The sequence below is a fragment of the Simochromis diagramma genome, unplaced genomic scaffold (assembly GCF_900408965.1).
Source record: "Simochromis diagramma unplaced genomic scaffold, fSimDia1.1 OVJJ01000333.1, whole genome shotgun sequence".
Classification (NCBI taxonomy): domain Eukaryota; kingdom Metazoa; phylum Chordata; class Actinopteri; order Cichliformes; family Cichlidae; genus Simochromis; species Simochromis diagramma.
This window is the reverse complement of record NW_024386765.1, coordinates 1,511,116-1,533,168: the sequence shown is the minus strand read 5'-3', so window position 1 is coordinate 1,533,168 and position 22,053 is coordinate 1,511,116. Positions and strand designations below refer to the sequence as shown.

The following is a 22,053-nucleotide window of genomic DNA, read 5'->3' as shown; positions in this document are numbered from 1 at the left end:
GTTTGCAATACTTGTGATGGTAGGGTAGGTCATGATCACCCATGCAGATTGTATTTCCTACTCTGGGCCTTTAGGGCCAGGTTGAGTTGGTTTTACAAAGGATCTAGATAGAGGAGCTCCAGGTTCGTGAAATACATTCTGTCTGATGTATCTGCAGAGCAGGGTGGAGACAAATGCTGCACTGCATATGCCTAAAACTTGTTGATGACCTTCAGGATATCATTTTTAAGAACCCATCTTAAAAACCGAAGACCAACATTGTGGTTAATGTCATTCTCTCATGACTTTAGTTTTTTGAATGTTTGCCTTGGGTGAAAAGACTGGCACTGGCTAGCTATTGTGTTTAAGGTGAACTAACTGAATTGAGCGATTCTGTGAATCAGGCCAGCATCCCATCATGCACTTGCAGGAGGAAGGAAAGGAGTCTGGCTGGCATCATAGAGCCACAGGCAAGAACCGATTGGTGACATCATGGTGGCTATGACCATCTTTTATATATAGTCTATGGTGTCACGTTTACGGTGTCTATGTTACGTTTCTTGAGGTAAACCAGGTGACATGTTTCCTGTTTACCAGTATCCCAACAATTACATAAACTAATCCATGCCTACAGAAGGCCTGATCTCAACATGTTGTAGGTCCTCTGCCGTTTAATCTTTTCACAATGTTACCAGGAAACGTTCTGCTCAGCCATGCTTCAGTACATTTCAGTGGCATAACTTTTTCATTGTATGACGAAGCACGGGTTGCACTGAGAAGTAGGAGGATAGAAAAAGAACAGGTTGCACAGTCTGAGGGACATTCAGGAATGTATCAACAGGAAACAGTACTGGTGTTTCTGACCATTCACTTACTATCGATCTCATATACACAACCCAGCCGAGCTGGGCACAATGTACACAAAGGGAGATCCCTTAATTAGAACATGTGGGTTGCACTCAGCCAGGCTTGAGTACTGTAAATCTATGGCTATCAGTATAGTAAATCACTTACATGTAAACACTAATCCATGCAATATGGCTTTGTTTGTATTGAGAATACAGTAGCTCCTTCTTGAACGCAAATAGGATTGGAGTTTGAGATATATATATATCTATGTATATGTTGGGGTTTTTGTTCCAACAAGTGAGAGGTTAAATGTACCCTGTGGAGTTTTCTTGTCAACAAAGTATTGTGGTTTTAATATTAAGCAGGTGGTTATTGGGTAACCTTTCACCTCGTGGGGTTAATGTAGTAACTGCATACACTATACAGGCTGTATTAACAGATCAAGTCAAACCTGACCACCTCAAGGTACTTTAAGTGCTTAAGTGGTCTTCTTTTCAAGCTTTTAAGGCTTTTTAAGGCCTTAACTTGCATGATGGAGAACTGACAGACACATCTCATGATCATTAAGTCATGTCAATGTACTTTTTGTATTTTGCAACTTAGTCCCTACTTAGTCACTTAAGGTTTTGATACTTTAATTTCAGAAGTCAGATAATTGCAGAAGTCACTGCATTGCTGAATTCCTCTGAAAGACTTTGTTTTGAAACTTTATCAGGTCCAGATTAGCACCTAGATTTATTCTTAAGCCCTGCAAATTCCATTTTAGTTGGACCATTTCAAAACAACAAGTTAGATGATAAGTGGCACAGCAATAGCCCCTCTTACGCTGCTTTCTTCCTTATAAAACAAAGCAGATCTCTTTATAGCCCAAATCATACACTGTTTAACACATTCATTGCTATATTTGTGAAATCTCTGCTCTTTAATGCTGTTAGTGGTCCAAACTTCCACAGGGTACCTTTAAAAGAGACACTCACAGGTTGGTAAATACATTTTCACAGATAATGCAATACTGCTTTTGCATGCCTGTTCTACAAGCCTATTGTTATACATATTTCTGTTACCATATATGTAAAAATGTTCAACACTTCCACGTGTCACACAGTCATGCCCCGCTGAGCGCAGCCCGGAGTTCTAAAAGTAGGTAACAATCAACATTAGTGTCAGTGTAGCTGGATCCCCGCTCACTGCCACCACAGTGCCAGCAGATGACAGACTCGCTGTCTTCACAGGTGTAGAGAGAATAGACTCAACAGTGAGGTGGATGTCAAGATGGCACCTTTGAAAGAATAATGCTGTAACGGAGCAGTGATTCATTAACAAGTCTTTACCCAATTAGACAGTAATATATCTCTACATACTCTCATCATACTCATTGACCTCTAATATACTTTACTATGCTTAAGTCACAATATTCACTCATTTTTACATTGTGCTTTTTTTAATCTGATTGTTTGACAGTGTGTGTGGGCTGATGTGCAGTGAAGACTGAACTCAGCCGGTTTTCAGACTTTACCGAACAATATTGTTGATGTCACGTCCGAATAATAAGCTCATCTGGGTTTTAACGTAAAGGTCGAATATGTCCATCCTCCATTTGACCCTGATGTCTTGGAATTTGCAAGAGCTGTAACTTTCCATAATATCCTCCTGTTCATTGACTTTTTTGCACTTAAAGGTGGGTTCAGTAGTGGCAATACATGTGATCACGTGTTCGAGATATTAATGCTGAGGTGGTTCATCTAACTGCTACAGTATGCTAAGTGTTGTGAAGGTTTATTTCAAATTCAAGGTTATTCTTTCAGTGATGTTCAATAGCTGAATAGACCTATCATCGTGGTAATAATGTCATATATTAATGAAACACAATCTGATGTCTACACCGAAAGTGGGGAATTCTCTGAATTTAAAATGCATCAAAAAGAAGTTGTCTTTTAAAACCCTTTACCTGCTCAACCATGTGGTGATGTTTAAGGCTTTATATTCAGTGTTCTTCATATATCTGTTTCGGATGGTAGCTATTTGGATTCAAACAAACAGGTTAGAGAAGCTGCAGCACCTGTGAAGCTACTGCCACTTTCACCGAGGATAAGATTTGTACCATAGCACTAAAAGATGTCAGTAAATGCAAATATAATCATAACAGAACAACATTTTCATATGTACAATCTCCACTAGACTTACACAGCTAATATAAGCAACCCATCACCAATTCAGACAAGGAATGCATGAACAGAAGGCAAAAATCAAACCGAGTGAGGTGCTGCCTGTCTCTCTAAGCAGTCGCTTTCTCAAGGTAGCGGGCGTGTCGCGTCAGAAACGATCCCTTAAATGGCCCTGATGTCAAAGCGCAGGGATTTGACTCTTTAACCCCAAAGTGTTTAGTTAAAATAAAACTACACCGAAAAACACCAGCGGGAATTTGTGTTAGCATCTACACGTGCAAATCCTTGAGAAGAACTGACATCAGCTGGCCTTCTTCTGCTGGTGCCAGGTTAAAACGACATCATTCTTCACAGGGATTAGCTGTGCTTTAAAGAAACAGTACCATGTAACAGCCAGTAAACCATCAGAGACATTACCCTCAGAACAGCCATTGTATACAGAGTGAATGTAAAAGAGATTAAGAGAGTGAACAGAACAAACGAAGGCAACAAAATCGGAAAATTATGGAGGAGATAAAATATACTTGGTCATTATAAGATTATTAACTTTAAAAGGTGGCCTTATGGGATCATCTACTGATTGTTATGTGAGGATTTAAAGTTACTACTGGAACCACTGCTCTATGATAGCACATCTGTTTCTTTCCTATTCATGTACTGATGAACAGCTGGAACTGTACAGTAAAATAACCGCATTATTCTACCCTTCAGTGGTTCTTCTCTCATATTAAAATCACTTGTTTATTCAGAGCCAGTGTTCACTTTCCCAGATAAAGTTCTAGGCTAAATGTCATATTTAGATGGCTTTGGGTAAATAACATCCATAAGAGAGGACAGCTAGCTAAAGACTTCTCCGTTTTCCTGAGAACGCAAACTAATCTGTCAACTAGGTATTCAGAGTCTTCATTTTAATGTCATGGCTGATGCGAGGGTAATTTGGTCAGTTATGAAATAAATAAATAAACAAAAGTCTGCGATATATTCACAGATATAATAAGCAGCTACTATAAAGTGACAGCTACACAGATGAGCTATCTGTGGTGATCAGCTGCATTCCCAAACTGACTACTGAAAAGCTGCTACATGGAAAACTCAACCTTCGGGGTCCTTGCTACATGACAATCTCCACCTTACAGTGGCTCAAAGCTATTAGAAACATGTACATGAAGTAATCCACAATCTTGAAATCCAGCAAACTACCATGATGAGATGCAAACATATTTTAGTAATCTCACGTTGTAAAATGCACTGTTTGTTCAATTTTCACCGCAGTTGACACCATTCATTTGCACTATGTAAACATGTACTTACAAAAAGAGTTGAGGGAGTTTGGGGGTTGTGGGGATTGGGGTGGGTGAAACGTAGAGGAGAAAAAAAGGTTTTAGGGCTGGAGGGGAAGGAGTTAAAGAAGTGAGGAGTGTCAGGAGTCTTGGCGTGTAGTCGAATATCTTCATGCTCAGTCCCTGTTCACGCTGCACCAGACGGCTGAAAATAGAAAGAGGGATGACGAGTGAGAAAAAGGTTAGAAAGGAAGGAGTTTTTAAAGAAAGCGTGCCTCAGAGTGAAAAAACAATGTGGAGAGTGAGCAAAAAAATAGATTGAATGGAAATGAGAAGGAAGCAGAACAGGTGTGGGGGAAAGAAGAGCGCCAAGAAGAGAAATGGACAAAAAAGTGATTACTAGACAATAAAACAGGCAGTCAGCCAAGTATCAGCTGGGTCACTGACAGTCTGCGACTCGGCGCAGGGATGCCTGCCAGCATCAGTTGTTTTGGATGAAGCAGATTCCAAAGCCAGGTTTCTGTAGATAATGCCTATAAATTTTACATGACACATCCAGGGTTGTTGAACAAACTAATCACTTTCTCAGCATTATATAGAACACTTGCTCTGCAACTGTGTACTATTGCATCACACCTTTATAGTAATATTAGCACATATTGTGTTATCTCAGTATCACCTGCACTACTGATAATTCTACTACTAGGGTAAGTCAGCAACTGCTCAGGGACCCCAAGAAACAGATTTTGGATCCAAGTTGATCAGAAAGAATCTGATGTAAATGTTCATGAAAATTTAAAGGAGTAACTAGTTCGATGAAAATTGGTAGTGTATTTTTTTTAATGCACCACAACTAACAACCATGCAGAAATAACATTCTGTATATGAATTATATTAAACTGTATTTAGACATAACCTTCGACTATGACGTGACCTTCTGTGAACTTAAATCAGTATATTTCTCTGATGTTCTAGACATACAAGACAAAATGAGGATTCATCAATAATCATAATGGCAGATTTAGATTTATTTATTAATCTTGTAATGTTACCAAAAAATATTTTGATGTTTCCCACTGTTTGTCTTTAAGTCATCCTCCGTTCTCTGTGGTAGGAAGGTTGTTCCTGAACTTTTTTTTCTGTCTCTTTATGTAAACTGACTTTATACTGTTGAGGTCAGAGCTCAGTGGGGGCCATACCATCTGCTGTAGTACTTTAATGTCTCTGCCTTTATGTTTGGAGTCATTATCATGCTGCAGAATTATTTTGAGACCAAGTGGAAGAATGTGAGGTTCCTAAAACTGCATATTTCTGTGTGCCCAATGTCGGCTGGCACATCAGACTGTGCACAGTCCATATACTGAGTTCACAGTTTGCATAGGTTTTTGTAACTTCAAAATAGGGAAGGTACATACTACAAGAAAAAGCTTTTGTGTTTCTGTGCATGGAGTGAAACTGTGGAACAGTTTGAATATGGAATTGAAGCAATGTCCAAACATAAAACAATTCAAAAAGAGTTATAAAGATCTTCTTGAACTATAAAGAAAGGGAAAATGTGTAATTTCATGAAACATTTCATGATGTGATATTATATAGTATATATTATATCAGAAATCTGTTTGCTATTTCTATTACAGATTATATCAGTAAGGAAGCTGACTAAATATTAACTGATAACTTATGGCGAAGGGGTGGGATTAAATAGGTGTGTACTTCTTCCCATTCCCTTTCGACATGTAACTGAATCAGAACAGAAGCAATATTGAAATGTATTAACTTTATTTTGTGTAGTATTTTTTTCTCTCTTATTTTCTTTGCTAAATGTACCTGTTTGTTTACATGATAGAAATAAATTGACAAACAAACGTTACAGGCAACAAAGATTGACCTTTCTTACATGTAACTGTAATATTGTACAAGCAGGCTTGTAAGTATCTGAAAGGATTATTTATCACTGCAAAAGAGGAAAAACTTGGCAATTTTACTTCAAATGTGTAAAAATCAGAGAAAAAGGAAACTTTGTCTTGTCTTCTTTGTGTTCTCGAGAAAATATCACAAAGTATTCCAAATCCAGATATCGTTCTGGTCATTGGTCCCAATTCACAAATGGTTTGGAGGACATTTCAGCTGCAGTGTCACACTGCTTTTGTTTTATTCTCTAGTTACTTTGTACTGTTTTACCACTGACCTGGCACGGCTACAGAGGACACAGCCTCCGGCTGGCACAGTGTATCCACCTTCACATGCTGAAAGGCTTTGTTGGGAGCAGACTGGAGGTGCCTGGAATCAGAGGAGAGCATGAGACAGCGCACACACTAAATGACACACAGCATTTCTGTATGCACACATCTGTCTTGACTTTGCACACAGCCTCTCAAAAGCACACATGGACTCTAATCGCTTTGCACGGCCCTTAGCCTTTACTGTAAGATTTGAAATATTAATGGTGGGGAGATGCTGTGAGCAGTGGAGCAGAAACTTGGATCAGCAGGCAACTACATCAGCAGCCTCTCCTTGTGCCCAGAACCATTACTAAATCACAATGACCTGAAGCAACTTGAGTGATTCAGCAACTCTGGAGCACGTGAATGGCTGAACAATGAAAAAAATCCTCCAACATTTAATTAACAAACAGGCTCACGGCAGTAATAGAAGAAAAGTGAGAGCTCCTTTTATTGGGTGATCACCAATCAATTAGAACAGGGATAAGAAGGAACGACGTGCTCAGCTCCAAAAAACTTTCAGGGGACCAAGAGTGCTGACTCAAAGGCAATATCCTAAACAATATGAATGTCTGCGCTCAGTAATGACTTTTAATGCTTTCAAAGTGGATCAGCACGGGGAATGAATCACTTTGAGGCTGTTCTCCGTGTTTATAGATGCTTCATTCTGTCAGTTGCTTTGGATCAATGGTCGGAGCCTGGGTTCGGAAAATGAAAAGTTCTTAATACTGGCACGTGTGACGGATAGAGCTCAGGATTAAGAATAAAATCGGAGCCAAAAATGATTAAAACTCACCTCTTCCACTCCTCCTCGCCATCCCAGAACTCATAGACGACAAAGGATAAACCATCTGGCAGACGCACTGCAGTCACACTGGAGCAGAGGCAGAGGAAAATGGGAATGAGAGGATGAAAGTGGACAGAAGGTGATATGGAAAGTGACGGGTGAGAGACGGTGGATTCATGATAGAGAACGGTGAAGCAGTGCACATTAAGGATACATTTGTAAAGGAGACAAGAAAGCAGACACGAGATAACAGTTTATATTTCAGAAAATTGCATCTTGGACTTTATTGATGTCACTGCACTTAACACCAAGAATAGCAAATAACATCTATCAGAGTGTGATCATCAATGCATAGAGGTTATTATGTGGGATGTTATGGAGACATTTTGGATGGTACACTTTGCTGTAATGAACTCAGGCTTCTCCGTATGTATTCCAAAGGAGGGTGAATGTGCACATGGGATCTTTGTCACACTTGGCTAACAGCGTAACTCAGTTTTCACAGCAAGCGCTGCATTTAAAGGCTTCAATGGTAAAAGTGGAACATGTTATGGACATGTTGACACGTTAATGTGTTTTTATATGCCTAACATTTGCCCATTTAACCAACAATATAACGTCCCAAACGGAATTAGGTTTAGAAACAAAAGCAGAAAATGACTCAAAGACTCGGTGCTGTTAATGCCAGCAATTTTCTTTGGTCCATTATATGCACTTGTGCCTCTTGGTAATTTTCTGGCTCTGAAATCAAGCAGCTGTTGACGTGTTTGAGCAGATCACTCTGTGCGGTGCAGTTTCTGCGTGAAATTACACTTGCACGTCTACCTGCTCGGGGTTAGTCTCAGGACCGGCATGATTTTAATTTTACCTTTCAAGGATTCCAATTTTCATAGTGCGAGCTCAGAGCTTAGCAAAAACTAAAAAGTTGATGCTGTTGTTATTCGCTGTGTGGCAGGCAGGAGAAAGAACCAAATGCAGGACTCGGTACACACAGGGATGAAGTAAAAAAGGCAGCTTTAGTTTGCTTTAAAACACTAGAAGACGACAAAACAAAGCCTAAACTGGAAAACCTGAAATTAAGACTGGGGAGCAGGAAACTAGGAGTTACAAGAGAACACGGAGCACAGGAAAACCACACAGCTACGAGGGACAGCTCGACAACAAAACAGGGGCAACAAACAACTAAAATACACATCGGAGAAATCAGGGAATGGGAGACAGCAGGGAAACAGCTGGAACTAATTGGGCAGACGAGGTGGGGAACACAGAGCAGGACTATCAAAATAAAACAGGAACCAAAACGTAAGAACTAGAAAACCTCAAGAGGCATAACCAGAATTAAACCAAACACAAGTTACTATTAATCAAAACAAAAAACAGTGATCAGACTCAGGACCGTGACAGATACATAAGTCAGTATACTGCTCAGTAGAATCTATATGTTCAAAGTAGTCGGATTATAACTCTGATTCCGAGCTACATCAATGACTTAAAGAAATAAGCTAGTATTTTGGGTGATGTCAGCAGACAAAATTACTTCTCTTTTTTTGTAGTTATCATACATGACTGACTTTAAACTACTTTTATCAGATGCTTTACCTCAGGGGTCTCAAACTCGAGGGCCGGTGTCCTGCAAGTGTCCATGTGTCCCTGTTGCAACACACCTGAATAAAATTAGTAGGTCATTTGCAAGAGTATAGAACTTGACAGCATGCTGAAGTGGCAACCCCTAACCTTACTCAAGTAAATGTAAGTGTTTGGAAAAAATGTACTTCTAAAATTACTTTTATTGCACCATGTTCATTCACTCAGCTGCTGTAACATAAATCAAATGGCTAAATTGCCACCTCAGCATGCAGTCAAGTTCTAATATTATTCAGGTTTATTGCAACAGGGACACATGGAAAAGTTGCAGGACACCGGCCCTCGAGGACTGGAGTTTGATATATATATATGTATATACACACACACACACACACACACACACACACACACACACACACACACACACACACACACACAATAAGGTGTATATATACACACTTTTTAGCAATGTGCTTTATGTCATTATCACCCTGGAAGAGTCCTCTTTTGCTAAACTTCTAAAGGCAGTCATATGGTCCGTTAGTATTTTTTGCAATAGGAAATCTCTTATAAACATGATCTATTTTTGTCTCATGCAGCCACTATATGATCACAGTCTCAGCTCCATGCTTCACTGTGGTGGCCCAGGCCAGATTCATGCCCAGCATGTGGGATTCCTTTCAGCCAAACACATTTATCTTAGTCATATCTAATCAAAGCTGGTGCTCCCAAGATTCTTGTTCTTTATCTGGAATTTTGTGGCAAAGAGTGAGCAACTTTTTCCCCCCTCTTTTTTTTTCTTGGACACGTTCCATCGGAGTGGCATTAAGCAATGGTCTTTGCACCATCTGAGCTGCCTCAGTTACTCTGATCTCTATTGATAACCCCTGCGTAGGGCCCAAGCCTTCACCCATCTGTTTTTCAGAGACAGAGTGTACAAGTTGTTCATAAGGTGATCATTTTAAGAGAACACTCCATATGACTCTGATTAGTGGTAGTATGTTTTCTTTTTTACCTCAAAATAACCACGGCCATGTTTCCACTGACTTTTAGTTGATAAATAATCTTCTGTATATTCTTCCCATTCAAGCACAATTTTCAGACGATCACAATACCATCTCCCTTCTTCCAATATTTTCTGTAACCTAACCTGCTTTTATTGCCGGCTGTACATGCAGACTACCAGCAGTGTGAAAAGACATTACTGTTATGTGTGTCTGCAGTTCTGCTCTAAACCTGTAGAGGGCACTGAGGGACAGGAGCTGCTGCCTGTTAAATCTTTATAGGGTGTCAGAAGAAATAACTTGAATTGTCTGAGCTCTGCTGGAGGATTTAATAGAATTTGTGCTTCTAATCACAAACAAACATCAAATGATAATGAGCAGGGACAGCAGAGACTAAATAAAGTTTATATATTACAGTTAGGCAAAGATGAAATTAAAAACTGACAAAGGAGGAAAAAGGCATTCAGTAGCACACCAGAGAGAGAAAAAGACAGAAGTCTTTGCACAGATAATGTGCAAGCTTCCATCTGAAAACCTTGCTGCATTATTTATATTAAGATACCTACAATTACTGTGCTACTACCACATTTATTATAAAATAAAAAATATACCACAAAATGCAATCTGGCAATGACATCAGACCTACCTTACTGCTGCACCTGTTTATCCTTTCACCCATGTGTGCTTTTTATTGATTGCAATTAGGACTCGTCCTTCATGAGAAGGTGTGACTTAAGTAAGGTTTGTTCTGTCAGGTTGTTAAAGCTCCTACAGACTTTGAAGGACATGATGGAATAATAGCATAACTAATTCTTAGAATACAACAAAAGAATGCTACGATGTTCAGAGCAACAAGGCACAAGGACAAGATTTAACATATCCATCTTCAGGTGCTTTTACACAATTCCTTTGACTATTATGCATCACATTTTTTTTTACTATGTTTATCTTTTTTCAGCACAGAAACCTTCAGCAGTCTGTTTGAGTGTTTTGCAGATTTTTTTTTTCTTTCTTGCTCAAACTCGGTCAGGGTTACCCTCCCCAGTCGGCAAAGGCAGGCTGCAGAAAATAAAACCAACAGCATCAAACTGCCAAACTACTAGTCAAACTTCAAAATGCTGTTTATTATGAATGTCAAAGCCCTTAAAAGACCAAAGAACCTTGTCTGTAGCTACATTAGTGAGTGAACAGACTGATTTTTGAAGGCATATTACACAAGTCAAATTGACATATCTTTTTAGTTTAATGATTACTGTGAGGGATATTCATTCCCTATAGTTCAAGAACTTGTCTGGAATTAGTCTGGTGTATGATATGTAGATGTGACAGGAACCTGATCAAACAGCAGTTTGGGTGCATTTAACATCTTCTTTATGTCTGATCCTGGTGCAAAACATCTGGTGATAAGTTGGAAGTACATTAAACAACTGCAGTTATAAACAGCACTTCAGTTAGATGTAGGAATGGTTCTTGTAGAGAACTGGTTCCCAGTAACAATTCTTTGGAATTGTTAGTCTGCTTGCCTATCGATCCTGCTCATCGGTTCCACTTGCTCATGCGCTACAATCAGCTGAGCAGCTCTTAAAGCTGCTATGATCATTGACTTTATATATGGAGCAAATGGCAGTGTTGAATATCTGTGAGGGGATCACTCCTATTGAGAAAAAGAAGATGATTATCAACCAGCTTTGCAATCTCTCAACTCTCTCAGTTTAAGTTGGGAAATTAATTATAATATTAGTCTTGAATGACTCCCAGTATTATTGCTGCTAACAATAAGGATTCTCTGCTACATTTAGCTGTTAAGATTAACACCTCCTTCATCCATGCTGCAGCCCCTTTCAGTGCAGACTGCAGTAACTGGTAGCAGAAAATGTAATGCACCACAGTCAGAACCTTTAAGCTTTGCCAAGGACATATGCAGAACACCGCTATAAACTATGCATACTGTATATTGAGCTGGGATTGGAAAAATCGCAGTGGATATTACAGTCTGTTTCACAGCACCCCAAGGTTCAAAGAGATATGGACGGCAGGTCTGTATCAGTTGCAGCACGGGTATATCGGACTTTATACAGGTACAATATTATAAACTGGGTACACATGAGCTGTGCAGCACAGTATTACTATGAACACCTGGGAGTTCATAGCAATGATTTCATAAAGGCACCCTGTGAGAGCTGAACCTCTGGTGTATGACCTAGAACATTCAGAACCAGAGATACAATCAAAGATCAAAGGAGAGAATATTTGAGGGAGCACTTAAGTGTGAAAAACAGTGAGGTCCTGACACTGAAAATGGAACGCATTAAATATTTAAAATCATACTCGTTACAGTGCTCCTCTCCGCAGCACAGCACTTGTAAAAATATGAGTGAAACTTACTGAAAGCAGTCTCTCTGAGCGGAGACGTTCTTCAGGTACTGCTTCAGAGCCTCACAGAACTCACCAAGCTGCTTCTGGGAAACCACCATCTCCTGACGAATCAGCAGCAAAGACTGAAGGAAGAGCAACAGAGACGGCAGTGTCAGTTTTGTACTCAAGTTTTAATTTAACAGCTTACTGTTCTGTTTGTTGTCTGTCTGTTTCTTTATAGTGAAGCTGTATTAATATTTGTACTGTCTCTTTAAAAAGAACATGGAAGCACAGCTTAGGCTTACAAAGTTGCATCTGAACAAACCACGAGACTTCTGGAACAATGTTTTTTGGAGAGTAGAGAGGTGTGGCCTAAAGAACAGCGCCAAATTTGGCAAAACACAAACACAGCATCTCAGTACAAACATTTCATGCCAACTGTTAGCACGGTGGTGGATCTGTGATGGTTTGGATTGCAGTCACTGAGTCGACCATGAACTCCTGTATACCACAGAATCCTAGAGTCAAATGTGAGGCTGTCTGTCGGCCAACTAAAGCTTGGCCAAAACTGGGCCGTGCAAGAGGGCAATAACACCAAGCATAGCAGCAACGTTACAATAGAATGGCTGAAAAAGAAAATAATCAAGATGCTGCAATGGCCCAGTCAAAGTTCTGATCTGAACCTGATTGAAATGCCTCAGTGGGACCTTGAGAGAGCCTGCAAATAGGGCTGGGCAAAACGATTATTTTCTTAATCGATGAATCTAGCGATTGATTTTTCGATCCGATTATATTTTGATTTGATTCGATTACCGATTATTTCCCCATTATTTGACTTGTATAGACGGTTTGTCCGTTGCAGAAGCTGCTCCTGGATGCGTTCGAGGTCCTGGTGCAGCTGTCATGCTTTTATGATAGGCCATTTCCACCTTACAAAGCTGGCAAACGACTGAGTCACTTCCTTTTCTGTTAAAATATCCCCATACTGTAGAACTGCGCATTCTAGTGATGGGTCGGTCGCGAACGAAATGGCTCTTAGAGCCGGGTCTTTGACGTGAACGACGCGAGCCGGCTCCTTATCGCGAGCCGTGTTTGTTTTTTTTTCCTTCTTTCTCTCACCCTCTGTCTCGCACTTTTTTCCCGCTTCACTCAGCATGCGATCCTTGTGCTTTACGCTGGGAAGGGGGGGGTGGGGGGTGGGGGTGTAGTTACACTCAGTAGCACAGGAACAGAGCGGGAGGGAGAGACAGAGAAAGAGCCAGGGACAACAACGTCACATTAGAAAGGTATAGTAATCATCCACAACTATTTTCAGTTGCATATGATAAAGGATTCAGAAAGTTTATTCATGCAGGTCCATATGACGGAGAATATGCATGTTCTTTTTGTTTTCATATTATAAATTATATTTAATTGTGTTGTGGTTTGCAGTGTTTTGTGTTGTTTCACTTTAAATTTGTAAAAGGAAAAAGCTGACAATTTAAATAGTTTAAAAGTTGAACTGTGAATAGTTGATTTTTGTATTATATGATTTATTTATTACATTTTATGTGGAGTGAATAAAAGTATATTTACGGTGGCCCCTACAGACGAAGCACGTACAAACTCCGAAGCACGTACAAACTCCGAAGCACGTACAAACGACAACAGAAGTGCTCCAGGATGCTAGGGGCAGTGTTGAGCTTTTGTTACCTAGTGGCTACACAAGCCAGCAAGTACCAACGACCGGATTTGGTGTGTGGTAATAACAGGTATATGAACTTTTTTTTTTTTTAATTATTTGACTATATATTAATGCTTGTGTATAAATACACAAACAATACACATATGCTTTCATGCTTTCAATTGTGTAATTTAGGTGATCTAGGTAGCTCTGTTTTGGAAGTTCAGTTCATGCTAGAAATGTGTTTTGGAGTTTGTATGTGCTTTTTGGAGTTTGTTTTGTCTCTAGGGGCCACCACATTTAAAAAGAATAAATACAAGACTGGATCAAAGAAAAAGCACATTTTTAAAAAATAACTATGGCACAATCAAATAAATTGCAGTTTGACTCATGTAAACAAACAAAACTATATAAATAAATAGTTTTATTTATATAAACATATATAAATAAAACTACTTTTTTACATTAGTAATTCCTTTTGTACATAATTTTATATTATTGTTAATTACAAATTAATTACAGCAACAAAACAACCTGAAGAGCCGGTTCGGAGCCGAAAGAGCCGGCTCTTTTTAGTGAGCCGACCCGAAAGATCCGGTTCTCTAAAAAGAGCCAGAAATCCCATCACTAGCGTATTCGGGTGCAGTGATTTAAGTCAACTGCGGCTGCCTCACTCATGTTGCCGCTACTCGCTGCCGCCATGTCTGTTTTGAAAGTGACGACGCATCGATGCACATTTTTTTACGTCGACGTAATCGATTATGTTGACACGTCGTCCCAGCTCCACCTGCAAACCTCAATGAACTGAAGCAATGTTGTAAAAAAAACTACAGGCAACTGTGGCAATCTGCTAGCAAATAAAGCAATCACTACAAGATTCGTATTGCAGCACTTTCTTTGGAACTAATTTCACCCAGTGAGAGCCAGTAACAGCGGATGTATTAGGACCATTGTGGCTAACATCTCTCGAGCAATGTGCACGGCAGGACATGAGAAACTTTAATATCTGAATGCTGTGGAAAACAAACAATTACGTTAACGCTAAAAGATGTGAAAGGCGCATTAGCACGCTACTTAGTAGCCTCTGTAGGCTAGCATCAAAAGTAGGTTAATCTCTATAGACTGACATGTAAAAATGCCCAACTTCAGCTTTTAAATGATCGTGTTATAGCCTGGCTCTCTCTCAAAAAATGTGGTTTTTCATTTCATCTTTCATAAGGGAAGCAAAGTTGTTAAATTATGTGTGGGGCTGGGACAGATGTAGCTGACAACCGTGTGAAAGGCCTCGCGTCTGCTAAAAAAACACTAAAGAAAAAACAACATGGCTGCAGTCAGAATGCTAACACTCAGGTATTAAAATGACCAGAAATCAATGGATGATGTCACAGTGATGAGAATCATCCTTTATACACAGTTTTTGAGATTTTTCTTTGTCTGCACCAACATGTCAGCGGGCTACGTGGTAGTTAGTTAACAGGCATTTTCTTGACATAGATATTTGTGACCATGCTATAGATGCTAGTTTTAGACAAAGCTAATTTCATGTGATTAGGATAGCAGCCAGGAGATTTATAAGACACATCTAATTTTTTATTCATCACTTGTTAAATTATTATCCATTTACTAGAGCTACGAGCAATTTCTCTGATACTAAATTGAAATGTGAGGGAATGATGCAGTGCCTTTCTAAAGTCCCCGTCTCCTGCGGCTAAAAGCATAGACGTTCATAATTTCACACAGCCTACAGAAATTTTGTGATGGGGGGACTTCCTGGGGACTCCGGGAAATGATGAACAATTAGAGGCTGAATGATTATTAGCCGTTACTGGTATAAATCCCATTTCTAACAAGAACCAAAGAACTGTGTCTTCTTTTGTTTTAATCAGATGAGATTAGCTGCAGATGTCTTCAGCTTTTTAATATGCCAGCATTACTGTAGCTCACTACAGTAAAATTAAAAATTAATCCATTGTGACCTAGATAATTCCAGAAGTGTCTCACTGACACAATATGCCTTCACATGCTCGCATATATGCAAATGCACACACTTGCGCCCCCCTCGCGCATCATCTGTCACACCTCTACATCTCTCACTAACACACTGATGATCTTATTTCAATATTATTTAAGGTATAACAATTATGTAATATTTGAAGAGTAAGGAAAAGTCCAATAATAAACTGCACCAGGATTTATTTCCTGTTATAAATCTTTAATTAGATTAATTTTGAGTTGAATGTGCACATTTCAAGTTATTACATGGAAATAATACAATTAAAGAAAATAAGGTTAACACTTCAAAAGTATCCAGAAACAACAGTGCTATAAAATAGGCCAAAACCTTTAAGGAATCAATAAACAGAGCTAATGAAAAACATTACAAATTAAAATGTAGCATTGACAAATGAGAGACAAGTGTTTGCTCTGCAGTGTTGGACAGTTAAACCTTGAGCTTGAAAAGGAAGCCTTTTAACAGGGTTTAGATGTCAGATCTGAGAAGTCTAATACAAGACTGGCGAAAGAGCTGAAATGTATAATGGAGCTAACCTTCAGAGGGGTTAAGTGATCAATAAAATAAAAACACTGAATTCTGTATGAAATCAAATCTGCCCAATTTGATGCAACAGAGAAGAAACAGGTTTGACATGGCAAACATGTAACAGGCAAAACATCCCATCAGCTGTTTCTGCAGTTATGTCTGCCCACGTGATGACACAGAATCAAACCTCATCGTCAGCCTGCTATAGAAAACCACGTTTTAAACACGTTTTTAACTGTTTAACTTCTCAAATGTATTTATTTACAAAAGCTAGGATTTTAGGAAAGCTCAGTAATGTCAGCATAACATTGAGCCTTGTGGGACTCCACATGAAGAACCAAGTTAAACACTTTGACATCTCTTCCAACACACAAAACAGAAATAGATTCAAGATGCAGGTGACATCATTCTCTTCTACCTTAGGACTATTTTATTTTTATGCTTAGACCACTTTTACCTCACCTAACCTTTTTCTTCCAGCAAACAGCAGAACACCTGCAGTTCTTTTATCAAGCATGCAATCTAGTCCTTCTGTCTGTGTTCCTTTTCTATTGTCCTCATTCTGGGTGCTTGAGAATACAAATGTGATCCCATTCTACAATATTTCAGAAGGCTTTCAGCCCTTTACCCTGAAACAAGACATCCTAATTGTTTTATGGACGTGTTGTTGCTGTTAACAGAATATTAAATATCAGATCGAGCAACTGATTAGCAACTGGAAATAGCTTGCTATCCAAACATCTTAATAAGAGAGCTCTCCATTTAGCAGATATTAGCCACAGCTCTTGCAGCTTGTACTAGTGGAGGCTCTCATTTCATTCATCTCATCTGCATTTGTGCGTTAGTGTGCATCTGCTGATTGTTTTATTGGCATGTTATCACTTTACAACACAGTTTATCTTCTGCAATTAGCTTAAATTGCAATCAAGAGGCAGTGTCAGTGCTGCAACACTGAGGTGCATGAATGAAAACCTGGATGTTACTCAGTAAAGACGTGTTGTACTTACGTGATTTACAAGGCAATGATTGCATGGGCACGCCAGATTGAGAACCCACAGCAGTGATAAAACTTGACAGAATTATAAAGCCTACTACAGCCCGGCTGAAAACATCAACACACACACAAACACGCACAGACGTCCTACCAACTCAATTAGAAACACTACATTGCCCAGCAGCTTCTGTTAATCTAATCACTACCACTCCATTAACCATCCAGCTTCCCTGACCGAATCACTATGATTAAATCTGCTCCCTGCTGACTCTGTGGCCCTGCAGAGGTGATAAATCAGGAGACCCTAACTCTGCAGCTCTGTTTTCTCTGTCGCGCTAACCTCTGTGGTAACGGTCAGCATCAAAGCTGTATCCATGTCAGTAAGAGCGCAGGTGAACCTAAGACTCAGACTAGTTTGCTGAAAAACAAGATATAGGTTTAAAAAAAGACTGCAAAGTGATTATACAGTAATAATCTAAGAAAAACCTGAATAATCCTTATAATCCTAATAATGCCTTCTCATTTCTCCAAACTGGATATAATGGAATTAGGTTAATCATCCACACATCAGATTAGACGTAATCAATTTTATTTTGAAAATTCACAAAACAATATATGCTTTATGTGGTACATGACATATTTTACATTGATTTTCTTTCTTTTTTGGCTTCATGATTATGAGCTTTTATCTTTAGATTGATAAAGCAAACTTAAGGACAATGTTGCTAATAGTCAGTCTGCTCAAGTCTTCTGTGTTTTGAGTCTGTACAGGAGAAAGTGGAAATATCATCACTGCTACTGTCATAATTATTGATATACTGAGCGTTCATGACTACTTAGCGTGTTTGATTGTTTACAGGGGCCTGACTGACAGAAAGCCCTTCCCTGGGAACATGCACATGTTGGAAATGACAAATCATTTGAAATTAATTGTAACTATTTGTAACTGTCTAGAGCTTCAGGCTGTACCTCCCAGTCTTTCTCAGATGGATCTGTAGTTGTCATGAAAATGCATGTGAATGTGTGTAAACATGTCGCATCAGCAAAATCATCTACAGTAAAATGAAACTATAGACAGTGAAATGCAATCCTTGCAGTGTTTGTGAGTGTGTGTGTGTGCTTACAGGACACTCTTTACTCTATGAGTCTGCTTGATTGGACAAGTGGCTGACTACCACAGTGTCATAAAGACATGTGGAGCCTAGTTCACAGGCTTGTAAAAATGTTATTGATTTCTGTATTTTCCTGTTCCTGTCTCCAGCTCTGCATCGACTCAAAAGCCCACTGAGTGCTCGTGGTTAAATGTCAGACAACAACAGCTCCGTATCAGAAATGTTTCCAGAATTTTAGGCACAGCTGGGAAGCAAGGACCTTTCAGGCAGTCCAAATTTGTCAAACACACCAATTCATTCTTTTCCCACAGTGCAAACAGTGAAAACTTGGAAACATTTTAAGACCAGAGTTTGTGCAGATGGAGCTGTCTGTGTCTATATTTGGACCCTTCCTTTATGTTTTACAGTGTTTCCATGTCTTCACAGAGCTGTGTACCAGAAAAACTTGACAATGAGAATGTCTAAGAGAGACAATCCAGAACCAAACTCTAATTCCATAGAAAACTGGGTCATCTCTGTGTCTTTGCTTACAACTACTCCAGCAAATCAGAGCATTTAAATTGTCCAATAGTAACATGGGAAACCGAATCCACTTTATATTATCATTTACACGAGTTTCTTGTTATATGCACATTTTAAAATCCAGATAAACTGAGAGTGTAATTTCTGAAAAGTGTCTCGTGGTGCTTTTTCCTTGCATGCATGACAGGATTTAGAGAACGAAATGTTCTGCAACAGCTGAACATATTGCAGCTCAATCAGACAACTCACATTTGTGGCTGACGTATTACAGCAGGATAATATACTTAGAGTTTATGTTGCAAAATGGTCATTCCCTCTAAAGATGCTCTAAAATTGGGGACTGATGGGTGAACATCTTTCTGAAGTTTATAAATGGATGCTGGGGTGGTGGATGGGGTTGAAATAGCAGGGAACTTTGCATGGTAGTAGCAACACTGACATATCAGGGGGAAATTTGGCGCTTGAAAAGACTTCCATATTGGGAGGGTGGGTTTGGTAAATGACATGGCGAGCGTTATGCATGGCAGTATGTCTGAACCTGCTCATAGGCTCTGCTTCTTTAAAACATAAAAAGTAAATTCTTCAGTTTTTCATCATTAAATAATAATTTTGTTGTTTCTCTTTCCAAGCACCTACATTTTTTTTTATCAAGTGTTTATGATGGAAGAAACTCCAAAAAGACGCACTGGGGTTTTGGAGGAGAAAAAAACAAAAAACTTCCAAGCTGCCGCTTTAATTTTGCTTTAATGTGGATGATTGCTGATGAATGCCAAACTGTGTGACACCACCTATTTGTCTGCGTTGGGCTCTGAGTAACCGTTTTCTCAATTGATTGTAATTTTGCTCTGCAATTATCAGCAAAACAGAGTACTACACTGTAGTAAACACATAGTATATTGGCAAATGTATGTCAAACAAAAAGCATTTCTCTTTCTGTCTCCCTCTTCACGTCTCTATGTAAATCCCCAGTGAGTTTTTAAACCACCAACTCTGTAAAATATGCAGAAATCATCACCTTCTATGAAGGACACACTATGTAGATACTGTGCTATATGTGTTAAGCCTGTGGGCGCTAATGTGTGTGCGTGTGTGTGGAATATGCTCTAATGTGGATTATTATGTACTGGGTGTGAAAATGGGAGGACTAGAGGGATGTGTGGAGGATCAGTCTAGTGTTACCATGGGAACTGGGAAATACCCATTACCCATATAGGTCTTCTATATAGGTATCATTGGTTGTTGGGGTTTTCTCTTAGTCCTATTTCCATTTTATTTCTGATCCTGTTTGTTATCACCAGTTCTTCTCTCCTGTTATTTCTCTTTGTTTCTCCTGCCATCCATCAGCCCTGTTTTGAGTTCAAGGAAACCCTCACTGATTGATCCCTCATTGATTATAAGAAGAAGAAGGAGGAGGTAACAAGCCACTCATTAGTTTAGAAATAAACAGCATCTCCTGTAGCTGCAATTACAAATACATGACTAAAGTATTACTTGCACTCACCTGCTGACTGCAACAGCAAGAGAAAAAGAATAAATACATAAGAACAAGAGCAGCCCTTCACTTAAAGCAGTGATTGGCAGCCTTTTGGAATATCTGGAGAACTAAAGATCAAAGTAGTTGTTATGTAAGAGTAAATTACTATAATTTTCGATTTCACTTGATTGCACACTTGATTGAACAATGTAAATGACATACGACGTGACTATTTCATGGTGGATCAGTTGACCGCTTGAGGGCAGAGTACATTTGACAACAGTGACAGATTGTGGGCTTACAAAATTGTTATGTCTAACATATTATTGTGCAAACATATTATTACAGAATTAGATGTGCATGAAAGCTTTCTATTTTGTGTCCATCAGATATTTGGTCATTTATAGGTAGTTAAAAAAACACAAAAGAACGTGTTTGCTCAAAATTGTGGTAAGGAGAACACATTTTATGGGTTGTGTAGTTTTCACATGACAGAACAAGAGTAACACTAAGAAATCTCTCTCTCTCTCTGTGTGTGTGTGTGTGTGTGTGTGTCCCTGTCCTTTCTTTTCATCTGACCTGCTTCGAAACTTTGAAAATGTGTTGTTGTGGACCCCAGTAAGTAAGTGCAGTGTCCAGCTTGGGGTGTTATAGATCAATGGTTTGTAAATTGTGGCTAAAAGTTGGTTTCAAGCCAGGTATCTTGGTGATGACGTGTATATAAATGCTGGCTATGGATAGTTTAACTTTCCATGAACATCTACATTTCTATTTCCCTAAAATCTCCATAATAGTTAGGGGAGCTTCTGAGTTTGCTGACTTTTGACATGATACAATTTTATTTAAATAGAATAGAATAGAATAGAATAGAATAGAATAGAATAGAATACTTTTATTTGTCAATTTCTTCAAATGTACTTGCCATACAAAGGAATTGAAATTACGTTTCACACTGTCCCATGCGTAGGCATTGACAACAATAAGGTGCAGATGCACAACAAAAACAAAAACAGCCCTAACAATAAGGTAATAAGTAGTAATATAATAATATAAATAGTGCTAAAAGAATACTAAAAATATATATATAGCAGCAGGTGTGTGCAATTGCAATGCAAGTCAGGAATGTTTTCAGTTCTTGGTTCAGAGAGTGTTTCCTTGTTGGAGAGTGTGCGTGGGTGGGGGGGTAGAGTCCAATCTGTCTACTATACTTCTGCCAATCTGGTGATTCTGCTGGCTGGGAGCCGGGAGGGAAGAGAGTTCAGCAGTCTCACAGCCTGGTGGATGAAGCTGTTGGTGAGCCTGGTAGTGCGGGAGCGGAGACTTCTGTATCTCTTTCCAGAGGGCAGGAGGCTGAACAGACAGTGCGCAGGGTGGGTTGCATCGTTGACAATTGTGATGGCTTTGCGGGTGAGGCGAGTGGTGTAAATGTCTTGCAGGGAGGGGAGTGGTACACCAACTATCCTCTCAGCTGTTCTCACAATGCGTTGTAGAGCTTTTCTGTTATAGTCAGTGCAGCTACCGCCC

At 39.3% G+C, this 22,053-nt stretch overlaps 1 protein-coding gene and 1 long non-coding RNA gene across 3 annotated transcripts in view; one reads left to right on the top strand and one right to left on the bottom strand.

Annotated features, from left to right (window-relative positions):
* The window catches only part of necab2 (N-terminal EF-hand calcium binding protein 2), a 149,845-nt gene continuing 127,792 nt past the window's right edge, over positions 1-22,053 (bottom strand). For both annotated transcript variants that reach the window (XM_040035152.1, XM_040035162.1), the window contains 4 exons: positions 12,256-12,368; positions 7,292-7,369; positions 6,462-6,553; positions 1-4,478 (listed from right to left, as the gene is read on the bottom strand). In XM_040035152.1, coding sequence (XP_039891086.1) covers positions 4,450-4,478; positions 6,462-6,553; positions 7,292-7,369; positions 12,256-12,368 — 312 coding nt within the window. In that variant the 3' untranslated portion in view covers positions 1-4,449. The remainder of the gene's footprint in view (positions 4,479-6,461; positions 6,554-7,291; positions 7,370-12,255; positions 12,369-22,053) is intronic.
* LOC120735665 lies at positions 4,973-21,542 on the top strand. Its single transcript, XR_005696325.1, has 3 exons — positions 4,973-4,984; positions 9,794-9,798; positions 21,410-21,542. It is a non-coding gene; the product is annotated as an uncharacterized LOC120735665 (long non-coding RNA).